The 15995-nt window shown below is 41.2% G+C and overlaps 1 protein-coding gene across 3 annotated transcripts in view; it reads left to right on the top strand.

Moving 5' to 3' along the window:
* The window catches only part of A1CF (APOBEC1 complementation factor), a 76517-nt gene that overhangs the window by 20361 nt on the left and 40161 nt on the right, over positions 1 to 15995 (top strand). For all 3 annotated transcript variants that reach the window (XM_046026726.1, XM_046026724.1, XM_046026725.1), the window contains exon 2: positions 4630 to 4773. In XM_046026726.1, the coding sequence (XP_045882682.1) occupies positions 4675 to 4773 (99 nt within the window). In that variant the 5' untranslated portion in view covers positions 4630 to 4674. The remainder of the gene's footprint in view (positions 1 to 4629; positions 4774 to 15995) is intronic.

The following is a 15995-nucleotide window of genomic DNA, read 5'->3' as shown; positions in this document are numbered from 1 at the left end:
CGGGGGCCCCCGGGGTGTTTCCTGTGGCGCTGATGCCAGCAGTAACTTTCCTCCAGCGACTTCCATTCACTGCCCCTCTCTTCGCGCAGCCGTTCTCATCTGGGTAACAGTGCCTTTGCACAAAACCGTGCGATGTCCTACTTACTGCAGAACCTGAGAAGTTGGGGTGCTCAGTCACTGTCCCGTCTCTCCCTTCCCCCCTTTTTCTAAATCACCAATATCTGCATCGAACGCTAATCTCGCTATGTGCCAGGAACTCTCTCAAGGCTCTTTCGAAATATTTATTCATGTAATACAACAACCCTGAGAGAAATATTACTGCTTCCTGAGTTGAGAATGCATGGATGCCACGAGGTTAAGGAACTTTCCAGGCACACAGTAAGAAGCAGAATGAGGATTTGAATCCAGAGGTCTACATCCCTATTCAGGCTTCATCTTACTTGACAAGACAGAGCGTACACTTCGCATCACTCGTTTGTTTTCAACAATCCTTTCTTCACTTGGCTTTCCATCCACCTCCTGCTCCTGGCTGTTCTTGAACTTTCTGACTGTTCCAGTTCATTCTCCTCTATGGCTTCCTCCTTGTCTCCCTGGCTTCTAAGAGCTGGAGCGACCCCGAGATCCGTCCTTGGACCTACTTTCTATCCTCCACTCGTAGATGATCTCGCCTGATTCCACAGCGCCAATGTCACCTCTAGGCCGATAGCTTCCCAACTAGTATCTCCTGCCTGGAACTCTCCCAGGAAATTCCAGCTCCTGGAACCAACTGTCGGCTCAGCCTCTCTGGGCTCATGTGGCTACCTGCTGGGCATCTCAAAATCAGCAAAGCCGACAGCAGAGCTCCTGGTCCTCCCCAAATCTGCTCTTCCCCATCTGAGCTAATAGGTCTATTCTTCTAGCTGCACAGGCGAGAACACTGGATGTCATCCTTGACTCCTTATTTTTTCCCTCATTTCCACATGCATCCCGTGCATCTGGAAAGTGGATCCAAGATATCCGCTCTTCACCACCCCTGGTCCACCACTGCTTCCTCTTGCCCAGAAGGTGCGATGGTTTCTGACTGGTCTCCCCGCTTTGCCCCATGAGCTTTCTGCTGACCAGAGTGAGGTCAAAGCTGAGCAGGGCCCTGCCTCCAATACAACCCATAAGGGTATCGAAAAACTCGGGAATCAAGACAAAGGGTGTCTTCACACAGTATTTTTTTCAAATCAGAATCCATGCCAAAAATATCCTAACGAACAAAATAGCCAATTCTTGCACGAAAACAGAACTAGAGTGTCGGCATCACTCCCCTCCGTGCCAGCCTTCTCGACTCTCTTCAGTGGAAGACGGATCCTGCTAAGCATCTCATTGATCCCCCGGCTTCCCATCTCAGAGCAAAAACCAAAGTCCTCACCTTGACCTGCAAGACCCTTTATGGCCTGGGCTGCCATTATCTCTCTGCTAACTCCCACTTCTGCCCTCGTTCACTCAGCTCCATGCCCTCCACACAGGCCGACTCCCTGCTCCATCAAGAAGCTCCCACCTCAGGCCCCTCAGGCTGGCAGGCTCTCTGCCCAGAATGGTCCCCCCCAGACACAGGCCTCACATCACCGGGTCTCCTCCCAAATCCACCTCCCTGGGATGACACCATCTAACATTTCACTCCCTCCTTCCACACACACACTTCAAATTCCTTTTCTCTTCATTTTTTTTCTCCTCAGGAACTATCTTTAGCAACTGCACATTTTACTTGTTTACAGTCTCTCTCACCCACTAGAACATGCTGTGAGATTGGGGGAGAGGGGTTGTTTTTTCCCTGCTCTTTTCCTAGTATCTCAAAAAATTCTTGAATGACAGTAGGTACTCAGCAATTTTTTTAATGAATAAGTGATACTTATTGAGAAGTATATTCAAATACTTACTGCTCATGAGCGCTCTTCTTCGGTGCCAATGTTCCTAACACCTACTTTGTATTGGGTTTGAATCCTATTGTCTCCATAAATTACACTGGGAATGACTCTTTCAAAAGGCAGTGGTCTTGGATCTGAACAATCTTGGGCTATTAGAAGATGTATTGCACAATCTTTCTTCTAAATGGACCAAATTTAACAGAAGTTTGACTTGCTTAAAAAAAATATTTATCTGGGATCCAAGTTCATCCCTCAGATCAGAGCAGTGTTGGGAGAGGGGATTGTTTTTGAGCACTAAACATCAAAGATGAGGTGTTTCTTGTAGCAAATTCTGAATTTTATTTCTATCCCCTGACTTCTAATGACTTGATGCTATGTCAAGACGTCGTTGAGATTTTTCTCAACAATGTCAGAGTGAGTTTCTGTGATCAAAAGACCTTTCTGACGTGAAAGTGTCTTCAGGTCCCTGTACTAATCATTAACCAAAACTAAAGGTAGGTCTTGCATAAAACTTGTCGTTTCACCATGAACTGTTATGTTTTGATGGAAAAGATGAAGCTCAGCAAAGAGTCAAACTACAACTTGGCCAAAAAAACAAGAGACTTTGCCTCCAAACATCTGGAAGACACTTGATGATGAAAATGACTAAGCTCACCAGATCCCAGTTCACTGGTGGCTTCCCAGCTTCTGCAGATTAAATCCAAAAGGGGTACCGGGCGGGGGGGCGGGGAGGGTGGTGTTGAGAGTGTCCTGATAAAAAGACAATTTTAGTAACATTTGGAGAAAGTGCAAGAGTTACGCTTTGTCCTAAAGGCTCGTTTTCTTTGGAAATCCTCCGAACACCTTTTGTAGTTTTATTTTTTAAGAGGATTTATATGGTCTCATAGAGATTTCTAGAACTGTAGTCAGCAGCCAGTTAACCTTATAAGCTGAACACACGTTTCCTTTCGCGCGCCCCCCCAACCCTGTAGCATCCCTAGGAAGATGGTTTACACTGTAAAGTTGTCAGGGAAGCTACAAGTCCCGACCTAGATGTTACATGTCTATCCAATCACCACTATCTGAAAAATGGTTTCAAATTTGTCGTAGCCAAGATACAAAGTTAGGATTAGAAAAAAAAAGAAGGAAAGAAAGAAAGCAAGCTAGCTGGCTCATTGCCTTTTGCAAAGGACAGCAACAGCAACTGGTACATTAACTTAATAGACATTCCCTAAGACAAGCGCCTCAAAACAAGGCGGAGGGCAAAAGGGGCCAGCTGGCACGGACTTAGTACCACTTGAGAGAATGAATAAGAGCGGAGCTGGCCAGGGCTGGAAGTAGGCAAGAATTACTAGAACAATCAAGGACATGGTTGTTCTCACATTTTTACACGTGAGGCATGAATTTATTCTGTACCGGTAATAGCTGATGAGTTGTCCCTCTGAAATCTCTTTTTTCTCTTGTCCTCTATATTTTATCGGAAGCATTTACTTTCTAGACAATGCTAGATGCTGCTTGTCTTTGCATTTGTTTATTAGTTATTACCTTAATAGAAGACTTTGAATCTCTTATTGACATGATCACCCCAGCTTCACTTTTCACTTTTTTACACGTTTCCTACACTATTAATGGCCCATTCGTTCTGAATCTTTAAATGACCACCAAAGGCAGTGTAGGAAAGCTCAAGGCATAACACAGAAAAGTCTTAAAAGGGCCTGTGTTGAAAGGCATTCAATCTGCATGTGATTCAGATCACTGCGAAACACCCTTCTTCGGTCTTGGCTGGCAGAGCACGGTGGGTAGAGTGGAAGCCCAGCACAGAACCTTCCTGAGCCCTGACACTAAGTGAGGTCAGTGTAAGCCCCTCTGGGCATGGGAGCCTCCAGAGCCTCCCGCCACCACAGCCTGGACCACTCAAGATGGCCACACCCTTGCCCTGTGAACCTCTAGGTAGGAACAATTATCCCATTTGCAATGGGGTTGAAACCATGTTCCCAAATAAAAGGTACAGATGAGACAGCGCTGAAATTGCATCTTTATAGCTACATAAGCATGGAGATGTGTAAACTTGTAGAATTCCTTACATTTTTTTTGCAAAGGGCTTCCTGTCCTCTCCTGAGTGGCCTAAGTGACAGATGATCCGAGTGTCGGTCCGCCCCTTCTAGCACCACTTAAAAACATCTATTTTTCTTGTTTCATTAAAACCCATAGGACACCCTTATTACACAGACTAATTTGCATGGTGATTCCTATAGATGCAACAGAGCACACTCGGTTCTAGAAATTTATCTTTGGTGAATAAGTAGATAAAGGTTTTAGGTACCACATTGAGTAGAGTGAGAAAGCCCAATCTCTCAGGATTTTAATACTATAGCCTAGTTGATTTGATTTAATCACACTGTTCTCTTCCCACATCTGCAAGAACCGTTCTGCCTATTTTTAATTGACAGGAGCTAATTTGTTTTTGAGCATTTGGTGACGTTCCGAAATAATTGGATTGCAATTTGCTGATCTGCGTTCTAATTGGAGAAGGGGGATTACTCATTTGTGACTTCCGAATTCCAACTAAAACTGAACGTTTTTTTAAAAAAAACGCTTTTTTAATGAGGACACTTCACCAGCCGTGTTTGTGTGTGGCTGTTCATTAACGCTAACCTTAATGACTTATTTACAGAGAATGTTTCCTAAAGATGTCCTCTGTGAGAAGGACAAGTTTGACAACAGTAATTTACTTAATTTATCTTAAATTTGGTTTCAGTGAGCAACCCTAATTAACCTGATTTTTTGCTGATAATCACTCTCAATGGAATCAAATCACAAATCCGGGGACGGATTGAGCGGCACCCAGAAGGAAGCAGCCCTCCGCGCCCTGGTCCAGCGCACAGGATATAGCTTGGTCCAGGTAGGAACTTCTTGTGACCTCTGCTGAGATCCAGCACTGAGTTCTCTGAATGGTGGGAATATTCGTGGTCCTAAGATGCGAAATGTGAATGGTCAGCTGTGTAACTCTTGATGGATGTTCGTTCCCGGGGGGAAGAAGTTACATCATTTCAGTGTTTGCAGGTGACCCTGCAGATGATTTTCTTTCCACTCTGGCTCTCAGCTTCATCTTAGCTGGCCTTTGGAAGCAGAATCCGCATTCACAGTCATTAGGACTATCGTAGCTTTAAAAGACCACTTGGGTACCTAAAAAGCCAATTGGAATTTTCTACCCAAGGTATTCTATGAAGTGGAACCACGCTAGTATTGCAAGAATCAGCAGAGAACAAACTATCCTGGAACTAACCTTAGTTTCCTGAGAGATTCCCTACTTCTAGACTTCTAGGGGGATCCCAGGACTGACCCGTTGGTCACCCATGCTATTCTATGATGCTTTCTCAGAACACCTCCCCAAGCTTTAGGATCTGTAATAGTTTCTCTCTATATCTGGCATTTTTAAAAAAGAAAAAGTTCTACAACTGACTATTTAGAGATGTTGGTTAAGAATTATCTATATAGATTATTGCTGTTTCTATGAAAGCCTCCTTTAGAGAGGTTAGGACACATTGAAAAGAAAGCTAATATTAAGCATATCTTACTTGAAGAAATAATGTTGTCCTTTTTACCGTAAGACAAAGTGTAACCTCACTACTTTTTACCCTTGCTACAGTTTTTTACACGCATTACACTTCTCATTCCCAGCTGTAGTCTTTCACCCACATACCCACATACCTTTTGAACTTAATCAAACCCATATGCTATTACAAATACAAGTTTCATTTGGATAATAGGAAAACATGCAACATGCTCTTATTACATAATCTTTTGTCAGATCGTTACAAAGTGTACTGCTTTTAGTTATGTTAGATATGTTACCATCGATACTTAATTTTTTTTTCTTTTAAACTTCTTTGTATCTGAAACATTTATGCAAAGATGGTGGTAGCAGAAAGCATTTAAACCCTTTTGGAAAGTAATTAATATTTATACCTAAGGATGTTTGCCTTCTGAAAAATAAATCTGTAATGGCCCAAAATATAATGACAGGATACATATAAACCTGTCTGGCATGGCATTATTTTTAACACCTCAATATCACACACCTAACTGGATAAAGGGAAATCATTAAGTAAACTATGAATATATAATCATTACATTCAATAACCAGAACTTGATGAGAATTAACCACAAAACATGTAAATTGTCTATTCAGTTTTATTCAAAGCACTAGTTCTTCCTTTTCCCCAGATGAAATTCAGGGCATGTCTCATGACTTTTCTGGTAACTCTCAGGTAATTAAAAAAAAAAAAAATCTTCCACTAAATAATGGTCTGTCCACTGCAGTATAATAAAAACTTCAAATTATAGCTATTTCCTTCCCCGTGTATGTCAAGGTAGAGGGTGATTTCTATTTTCTTCCTTTATGCTTTCGGAAGCAGAATTTCCCATGCCAGTCGGCTAACTATGCGTTCGGACTCAAGCTGAGACAGAAGGAAGGGATCAAAGCAAAGAGTGGGGGCAGCAAATGCTCGACCCATAACCACCCTGGGCTCTCTGGGCCCGCGGCAGGCAGGCAAGTAAGATCACCACAGACTTCCTTAATTCCATTGCTAGACATCTCTCCCCTGCTTTGCCCTCCTCTGGCTGGCCACCTTCCTGGGCCTTTGACCCCTTCTGTGGAGCTCTTTTTGACACTCTCAGCAGAGCTCCTGGGGGAGGAGAGAAGATAACCCCTCTACATGTGGCCTACATGTGGCCAAACTCTAGTCCCCTGAAAGCACTCACACGCTTTCTCCGACTGGCAAAACCTGGAGGTGCGGTTTCCACAAAGCAACCACCTCTCCCTCTCACCAACATCAAAGCAGGAGAACCCACCGCTTTCACCGCCAGGGATTTCAGGAGTGAGTTAGACCTACCAGCCTCATATGTCCCAAACACAGGGGGTGCATCTCAAGCTCTCTGAGCGGTTTCTTTATTGCCCTGCCACAATTCATTGAGAAGCACCTCACAATTCCTCTCACATTGGGGAAATCAGAATCCAGGACTCACCAGCAGGGGTGGCCAAAGAGCTCTGAATGGACTCCACAAACCCCTCCCAGACTCCCCCACTGCTTTCCTAAACCCAGGGATGGGGAGCAGGGAGCAGGGAGGAGGTGGTCCATTAAGATTGTAAACAATTACAGCAGTTTCTTCCTACCTCTTCATCCCGCCTGGTGGTCCAGTAACTTGGTTCCATATCCAAGCCAGAGGCCAAAGAGAGTCCCATCCATCTTAAAATCCTGTTGCAAATTAAATAGCATTCGGTCATGAAGTAATCGCTTTAAAAAATTCTGCAGGACAGAAAATTGTAACGTCTTATTCAGCTATGTGAAAAGTTTACAGATCGTATATTTTTTAAAGACTCAAATAGCGAAGGAGATCGTTTTACCAACCAAATGCAAGGATGTAAGAACATTTGCAGTATGGAGAGAGGGAGACCAATAGGGCTCTTTTCCTTTTATAATGAGAAGTGAGTTTGGGACAATCAGAGGGGGAGATGAACCATGAGAGACTGTGGACTCTGAGAGACAAACTAAGGGTTTTGGAGGGGAGGGGGGTAGGGGGGTTGGGTGAGCCTGGTGGTGGGTGTTAAGGAGGGCACGGATTGCATGGAGCACTGGGTGTGGCGCATAAACAATGAGTTTTGGAACACTGAAAAAAAATCAAATAAAATAAAATGAGAAAAAATGCTTCCCAATCAAATCACCCTAAAAACATATGGCCGATCTGCATATTACTTTGAATTTATATATTCATTTACATTCAGAAAATGTCAATAATGGAACCACACGTTAATAACAATTAAATAACAACAGACATTTAGTAGGCACTTCTATTCTAACTGCTTTGTATAAATTCATTCGTTTGATCCTTACAACAATACTATGATCATCTCCAGCTTCCAGATAAGAAAAACAAGGAGGCTAGTACCCTGCCCACGATTTATAGGCTATAATTCCACTGCTACTGGCCAGAATTTCTGGCAGGATTTACAAAACTAAGAGAAGTTACAATATTATCTTTCTGATTGCAATTTTAGGCATTAGCATGACATGGCATGCAAAAACTATTTTGTTGAGCCTAAACTTTATAACGGGATTCACTTTCAGTAGTAACTATTTATTTGCTAACAGAGTGAATGATTGGGTCAGAAATTCTTCCATAATGTAAAACCTAGAAAGCTAAAACCTACCTATCCAGACCTAAACCCTCTAGTCAAGGTCTACATACATACAGGACTCGGTTCAATCGTTTTGAATGAATTGGTAAATCCCTCCTGATTTTGGCTGCAAAGTATAAGAAGTCACCCAAGACTTTAAATGGGAGACCTGTGGTTTAACTTGTTCCTCGCCACAAGTTGTATGATCTTCAACATGTCCCTTAGGCACTCTCGGTCGTAATTTCCAGAATACTGGCTAGGTCCTGCCCCCACTCTACTAGTCATGATGTTGCCATCCTGGGATCTGCCCAGTCCAGTCACTGGTCTGCAGCCCAGATTAACTGGCTGGAAAAGGAGAGCAGCACATTAAAGGCACAGCCTCAGCGCTTTGGGCCTTAGGGGAGAACTTTCAGCCTTCTCCATACTTCAGCCTTTGCAAAGAGGGCAACATCGGGTTTCCTTTTTTAAAAATCTCTATACAAAAAATTAAGATACAGAAACAGCTTAATACAATTCTGAGAGCATACCCATAAAAAGATCATTTTAAACATGAAGGTATTTGCTAAATTAGGTTTTGGAGAATTTATGTTGTCGCATCTTCAGCCTCTGAGATTGAACATTTAACACTCTCAAAAGGAGAATTCAAAAACCAGAGGGTGACTAATCTGTGCTCTCTTATCACCAGCAGGACAAATACAGTCGTCAAAAATAGAATTTTACAGGTTACTTAGTAACATGAGCCAGTCTTTTATCTCCCAACTGATGCAACACTTTGTGCCTGTGAGCATTTGAATTATTGCAAAAAAAAAAAAAAAAAAAAGAGAGAGAGAGAGAGAGAGATCTCAAAGTATATCTTTGGATATTGATAGCTGGAAATTTCATCAAAGTACCTTGGGGGGGGGAAAGGGAAGTTAATGCCACATCCTGCATTTAGTGGACAGTCAATAAATATTGATAAAAATCAGGTAACATTGACAAGTTAGACCTTCACACTTGTGTTAGGGTCACATAGAAATATTTTGGAAGGAAGTAGGCTGTGAAGTTGTTGCTTTGTCAACAGTCTTCGTCTCCAGACAACAGAATTATGGGTGGTGATTTTGTTCCCCTACTTTTTCATTCTTAACTGAACTTGCCAGATCTCCTGAAACAAGTATATTTTTGAGAGTAAAAGAGAAACAATCAGATCATGCTGATCCTTTCTTCAAGAATGTTTTAATGACGTGGGTCGTGAACTCTGACCTAGGATGATCCTTCCATCTGGAATTTTCTCCTTTATGCCAGAAAAATCCATTTTCATAGGTGAGCCTTTTCAGCAAACTTCCCACCCAACATGTAATTAGTTTACATCAATTTTAATTCTAGTAAAACTAAAACTAAAAATAGATTTAATAAAGATCACCCACGAGCAGTCCAAATATTTTTTTAAAGTAGGTTACTTCTTCATGTATTATTTTAAAAAATTTATATTTATCATGTATTTTCCATACTTAAGTATTATTTTTAAATAGTTCAAAATATGGCGTGTATTAACACTGTTGTCCGATTACCCCGATAATCTATTTTCTAAAAATCATTACGACACACACTTTTATGAAGTATGACAGTCCCATTGCTTTCTGAATCCAGTGGTTGTCTTTAGTATGCATAAAGGATTTTTTGTTTTTCTGTTTTGTTTCCGTAGTCCATCTCATTGAACACAGTGTGTTAGTGGGAAGCCTTGGGATTATAGAAATAGAAGATGCAGCGTCTGCCCTAAAATGCATATAAAGTAGTTGCAATGAAATTGAGTTTATCCAAAATTAAAAATGGTAACATAAGACCCAGTGAGTGAGCAATACAGCTGTGGGTGCCTCCTTTCTGTTTGGAGCATAAAACAGACCATTCCCTCACCTAATGAGTGGGGACAAATACTTAGATATAAGGATGTTCATCACAGTGGAATTTATGTCAAAAAATAGATATATCCTAAATGTTCAATAAAAAAAAGTACTGGCCACAAAAAATATGGTCACCTTTCTAGATCCCAGTTATGTAGTCAGGAACTAGGATTTCAAAGAAAGACATGGAGCGATGTCCAAGCATGAATGTTGACCTAAAAATGAGAAGGCAAAGCTGTATACAGCTTCTAAATAATATTCTGAGAAATTCTTTACACACAGTACAAATACTGGGAAAACAATAAAATGTAATCTCTGGTTAGAGTTAAGTTTTTCCTGCTTGATGCTCTTTTTTTCCCAAACTTTCTATAATGCATATGGACTATTTTTATGATAAAGGAAAAAAAATTCTCATGAAGTGGAAAAATGTTCTAGGCAGCATTCAGTCAGCAGTCAACAAATTGGGAAATTTTCATGGAGGAGACTTCACCATTAAAGGTGTAGGATAGTTCCCTGGGTTCATTAGGCTGGTCTTTCAAATCTTCATAGTGTTTGAAATTTTCTTAATATTGTTACCATCCAACCTTTTCATTTTGCAGTCAGAAAACAAACCCCAGCCTTCCACAATTCAGTAGACACAGGAGCCAGAGGTCAGTCAACTGAGCTGAGACTCAACTTTGACTACCGCCTGTTTTTGTCATGATTTTTTTAGATTTCTAGATTTTTCAAGAGTTGTTTTTTAAAAAGCCAAAAATATCAACTCCCTGGCCCTTTCCAGAAAAACTTGCTGACCTCAACTCTAATGTTTACTCTAGTACTTTGAGAAGCTCATTCACAGGTTTTAAAGAAAAGTCCCCATTGCGTAAGGGGTGTTTAAACTCCCTTAATAGGATCAGGCACACCCTCTTGGTCTTACCCCCTCCTGCCTGCTCCGGCCTGAGCCTGGTTCACTCATCCATTCATTTGTTAACTCCACAAAGAGGGCCAGGGTTCCTGCCTTCATGAAGGTTAACTTATCCTCCAGGGGAGGCAGAAAATAATCAAGTAAAGAAACCAAAAAAATTACAGATCTTGTAAGTGCCATGAGTATCATAAACTGGGCAGTGTGACAGGGCAGAGCAGGGAACTCTTCGAGCCAGGGGACACTGCAGCTGGAACCTGGAGGGTGAACACAAAAAAACGAACCTTGGAAGGAGCTAGAGACAAAGGCGCGTCCGTGGCCATAGCACTTGAACAGCAAAGATGTTAGTGTGCCTTAATTCCAAAGACCCAGTAAGATTGGGCCAGACAAGCCCCTCCCTTTCCCTATTAATCAGCCCTGACCGGGTTCCTGGGAACAGTTCCCTGAGCCTACAAACAAAATGGGGCTTCACTCCCACCCCTCAAACCTGGCTTGCTGTGCCCATTCTCTTGTGTGGAATTCCAATACAACCATGTATTTTAAGTCCCATGTGCTCATCTCCTCAGCAAATATGTACAAGTCAGAAGGCAGAAAGGCTGATGCTAGATCAGCCTCTAGGGGATTGTGATACCATCCTTCTCAGGGTGCCCCAAGTTAACCCCTTCATCTCTCTGGTTCTGTATAATGTCCTCCACTAATTTCACTTGGGTACTGCTTAAGTTGCAATGTTTTTCTTATGAATAAGGCAATGAAAATAAGCCACTTAGGATTCCCGTATTTACAACCGGCTCCGTCTACATGAGCGCAGGGAGAAGCAGATGGAATAACCCTGTGGCACCGACATTCTTTTCCAATCGCCACACAGAAATCCCAAGGACAAAAATAGGAATTTGACTTCATGGTAAAAGATAGCTCCCGGGTCCTACTTTCTCTTCCGTTGCCTCGTACCACCTGCTCATGTCCCTGCTATCCAAGGACTTAAGTCATTCACCAAGTGTCTTAATACTAATTCTTTAAATAGGTAGACTGAGCATGAGAACAGGATGGGGCCCGTAGATCATCACAGACACGTGTTTCCCTAAGCTTATCACCCCAGCCACCCACAGACCAGCTTTAAAACTCCTAAGAAGCCTTTGCTTTCACTGGCCAGAAATGCCAAAGCCCAGAATGGAAGACTCCAAAGGAAGGAAGAGCTCTGCGAATCTTTTTGTGGAAAATGTATGGCTGTATGCCTGACAGGTGATGGGAACTGCAGGATCCCAAGAAATGGAAATAGAGCCCTAAAGCTATATTCAAACAGCCATGAATTTCTCCTAAAATAGCGTAATAGAGAATTGATTATATAGGAACTCTTCAAGGGAAGGTTGAAAATCTTCGCAAACTAAGCCTGAGAGTGTTTTCCCTTTAACTAGAAGCACGTGGGGTTTTCCATTTAAAACTAGGTGTGAGTTTCATGATTTAAATAGGCGGAAACATGGACAGCTCTTTGGGACTATGGACTTTGCCTGTGGGCAACATTAGCATTTCTTAAATTGTTACCTGTCTACTACTGATCAAAATAAATAGTATTATCCAAGTAAGTATTTTTAACAGGGAGCCAAAAATAAATGGTTCTTTACCTTCAGAACCCAAAACTTTATCAGGAGATTCAAAGATAGCTATCTAACATAGGCAAGGCCAAGCACAGTGAGATCACAATGCCGTACGGTCATGAAGTGCATATGAGGTCAGTAGTTATGACTCTTTTTCACATTGTTTCAGAGGCGCAGGGTGGAGAGGAGAGACAATGTTGAATGGCATGCTAACACAGCATTAAATGACTCTTAAACCTCAGAGTAAGAATTATTCTACAGCTGATCCTTGAACAATGTGGGAGTTGGGGTACTCTTCCCACACACACAATCAGAACTCTGCCTGTTGACTTTTGACTCCCCAGCAACTTAATCACTAGTAGACTACTGTTGACCAGAAGCCTACCAATAATATAAACAGGTGATTAACGCATACTTAGTATGTTGTATTATATACTGTCCTCTTAAAATAAAGCTAGAGAGATGTTAAGAAAATCATAGGGAAGAGAAAATATTTACAGCACTGTAAAAAACTGGCATGTAAGTGGGGCTGTGCAGTTCAAATCCATGTTGTTTAAGGATCAACTGTACTTTGCATTCTCTTTCAAACTTTCTGATAAGAAAAGTTAGTTGTGGTGGGGCGCCTGGGTGGCTCAGTAGGTTAAGCCTCTGCCTTCGGCTTGGGTCATGATCCCAGGGTCCTGGGATCGAGCCCCACATCAGGCTCTCTGCTCAGCAGGGAGCCTGCTTCCCCCCTCTCTCTGCCGGCCTCTCTGCCTACTTCTGCCTATTGTGATTTCTCTGTGTCAAATAAATAAATAAATAAATCTTTAAAGATTTAAAAAAAAAAAAGGAAAGAAAAGTTAGTTGTAGGGGGTACGTCTTCAACACCTCCCCTTAAACACCATCTTAAACACAGACTTGGGCTCAGAGGTTTTAGAAAACAAGCCTAGCTAGAATGTGATCATGATTTCTCTCTTTGATCCCAATATTTCACTTACAAGAATGATTATATTTTTGATATGAGTTTTTTTTTAAAAAAGGAAATTAATGCAAAGACTGCAAAGAAGATTGATGCAAAGAAAGTAATAGGCATCACGAGGACAAGCAACGAGAGACACAATGATTTTTTTTTTTTTTAATCCCTACAACATTCCCTTTAAGGATCCTTTTGATTAACTCACAAAACAGTCTCTGAACATTTTCCCACCTTCAGCTGTGGGGTCAAGGGCAGCCTCCCTTTCACCAGCATCCTACCACCCTCACAAGATCTTTGCCATTACTCGGTCAGCCCTGCCCCTTGATAATGAAGAATTTACATTCAGGAAAGGATACATGCCTTTCCATATCCCTCACCTCATCAGAAATTAAAATTCATGGGGGATTTAGTAAGGAGAGTAATTACTGTATACAATTCCTCTCATGCTCCCAAAACACAAGGGCCTTAGAAGGAATTCTTCTTGGGCCGTGTTGAACTCGGTAGAATAGGAGGGCAAACATCCAAACCAATGATCTTCCTTGCACTGGGACAAGTGTCTTTATATGGGGACAGCTCTCCATAAGTTAACCAGATCTCCATCTATTGTAGTATTCCTCAATTCAAAAAGGCAGATGGTACCTATAATAAAAAGTTGGAAGGGCCTCTTGAATAAATTACACGTTCTGCAAGGTGAAAGCTCCCAGATGGATAAAGGAATCACCAAAGCTTTCACCCAGTTATTTCTTGGTTCTGCGGGAGAGGCTCCCGCAGGTGACAGCAATCTCCAACAGACATGCATGAGCCGGAAGCCGGAAGTGAGCGTGAGCACAGCAAATCTGGTCTCGTTCCAATGGCTGCTGTGCGATCCCTCGTTAAGTCGATTTCCTCGCAGAATGTGAACACAGGGTCTCAGAAGTGAGTTGGCATTTTACTTTCCCTCTTTTGGAAAAACATATACACTCCAAAAATTTTTCCTGATTTTGAATCGTGTCTAAGGATATCCTTGAATTTAGACTTCCCATGAACTGGCCAGAAACTAGGATTATAAAAATCTTTACAAAATACAAGCTATGCTGAAAAGTCTGTTTACTTTCAAACACTTCAAATATTGAGATGCTGAATTCCAAAAGTTTGCCACACATGATCCTTTAAGTGAAAGGACAAGTATTACAGATTTTAAATGCATCATTTGATAACATTAATTAGCTCTGCCTCTAAAAGTGAACAACCTGAGATGTTATTAGGAATATTTTGCTGGGCAATAGGGCTTCAGTAGTTAGCTTTCCAAAATGAAACAACCACAATTCCTAATTTGCTAAGTCATTTTTGTGGAAGAAACGTATCATACTTTAAAAAAATAAAATAAAATGTAAGGGCTCAGTGGAGAGTGAAACAAATAATTGTTAAGAGCCAAAATCTGGGTGCATTTTTCATTGTGATTTTTGCCATAAACACGTGCCAATAATACTGTTCAGAATTCAATAAATCAACTCATTCTAATCAAGTTAATTTTGAAAGTAAACTTTCTCTCACATATGTAAATGGAAAAGCCAAGGGTTGTATATGGTAATTACATGTTTTCTAATGTACAATAAAATGCATACCTATTCAGATAAACCAATGGCCTCTAAACTATCTAGTATTGCACACAATATACTTTCAGAAACACTAAGCTGTAAGAGGATAAAGTTAAATTTATATCTGCCTATTACATTCATGATTTAGCTTCTCCTCTCAGTTTCTAGACGTAGTCTCACAGTTCTATAAATTTTAACATCCTATTTTTTCAGCCTTTACATCACAATTATTATTGTTCCTCTATTTTTAGAAAAATAATACCTGACATGCCTATTGGATATGCTTTTTAAGGACTCTAAAAAATAGAAGTAATAAGGGTAATGTTAAGTTCCACAGTACATAAGTTAAATAGACTCTGCTTTCTAAAATTTCTCAGCCTAAAAGAGATTTTGCCAACCTGAACTCATTGGTCTTATGATATAAAGGCAAATAAATAATATGAAAGACAGATGGTTACCTTTACATAGAATTAACAAAATGAGTATTCCCCATACCACTGTCTATTGGCCTCAGGGAACAAAAAAGGTCATAAGCAGACCGATGGTAAAATCACATCTAGGAGAACCCTCTTGGTCCCTCTCATTTAAGTACTCTGAGATTCGGGTTGAACTCTACTACATATGAGATGTATAGGTGGTCTGTCGGTAAGAATAGAAATAATGTCTAATGGAGAATTTTATTCAATCTCACAAATCAATAACTGGGGAAGTATGGTATTAAATCACAAACTTCAAAAGACACAGTCCTGAAACCTGTTCTTGAAACACGGATACCAGCTGTTGAGAAGAGTCTCCAAGGGTCTGGTCACAGGACCAGTATCCTGGGCATAGCCCTGGTGACTACTATGCTTGTGAAGGTGACAAATGCCACCGAGCACAGTTGGGTTGTCCAGCACCTGAACTAATAGGAACAGAAATAAATATAAACATAGCCAGTTGGAAAATGGGCAGGAGAACATCTGAAAGCTTAGTTTAGTAAGCTTTTAGTTTAGTAAGGGAAGGTACACAGTTTCTTCCCCTTGGCAAGGAAAAGCAAAGGAC

This window comes from Meles meles, chromosome 13 (genome assembly GCF_922984935.1).
Source record: "Meles meles chromosome 13, mMelMel3.1 paternal haplotype, whole genome shotgun sequence".
NCBI classification, from domain to species: Eukaryota; Metazoa; Chordata; class Mammalia; order Carnivora; family Mustelidae; genus Meles; species Meles meles.
Note: the sequence above shows the minus strand (reverse complement) of the source record. Positions and strands in the feature narration are given on the sequence as shown.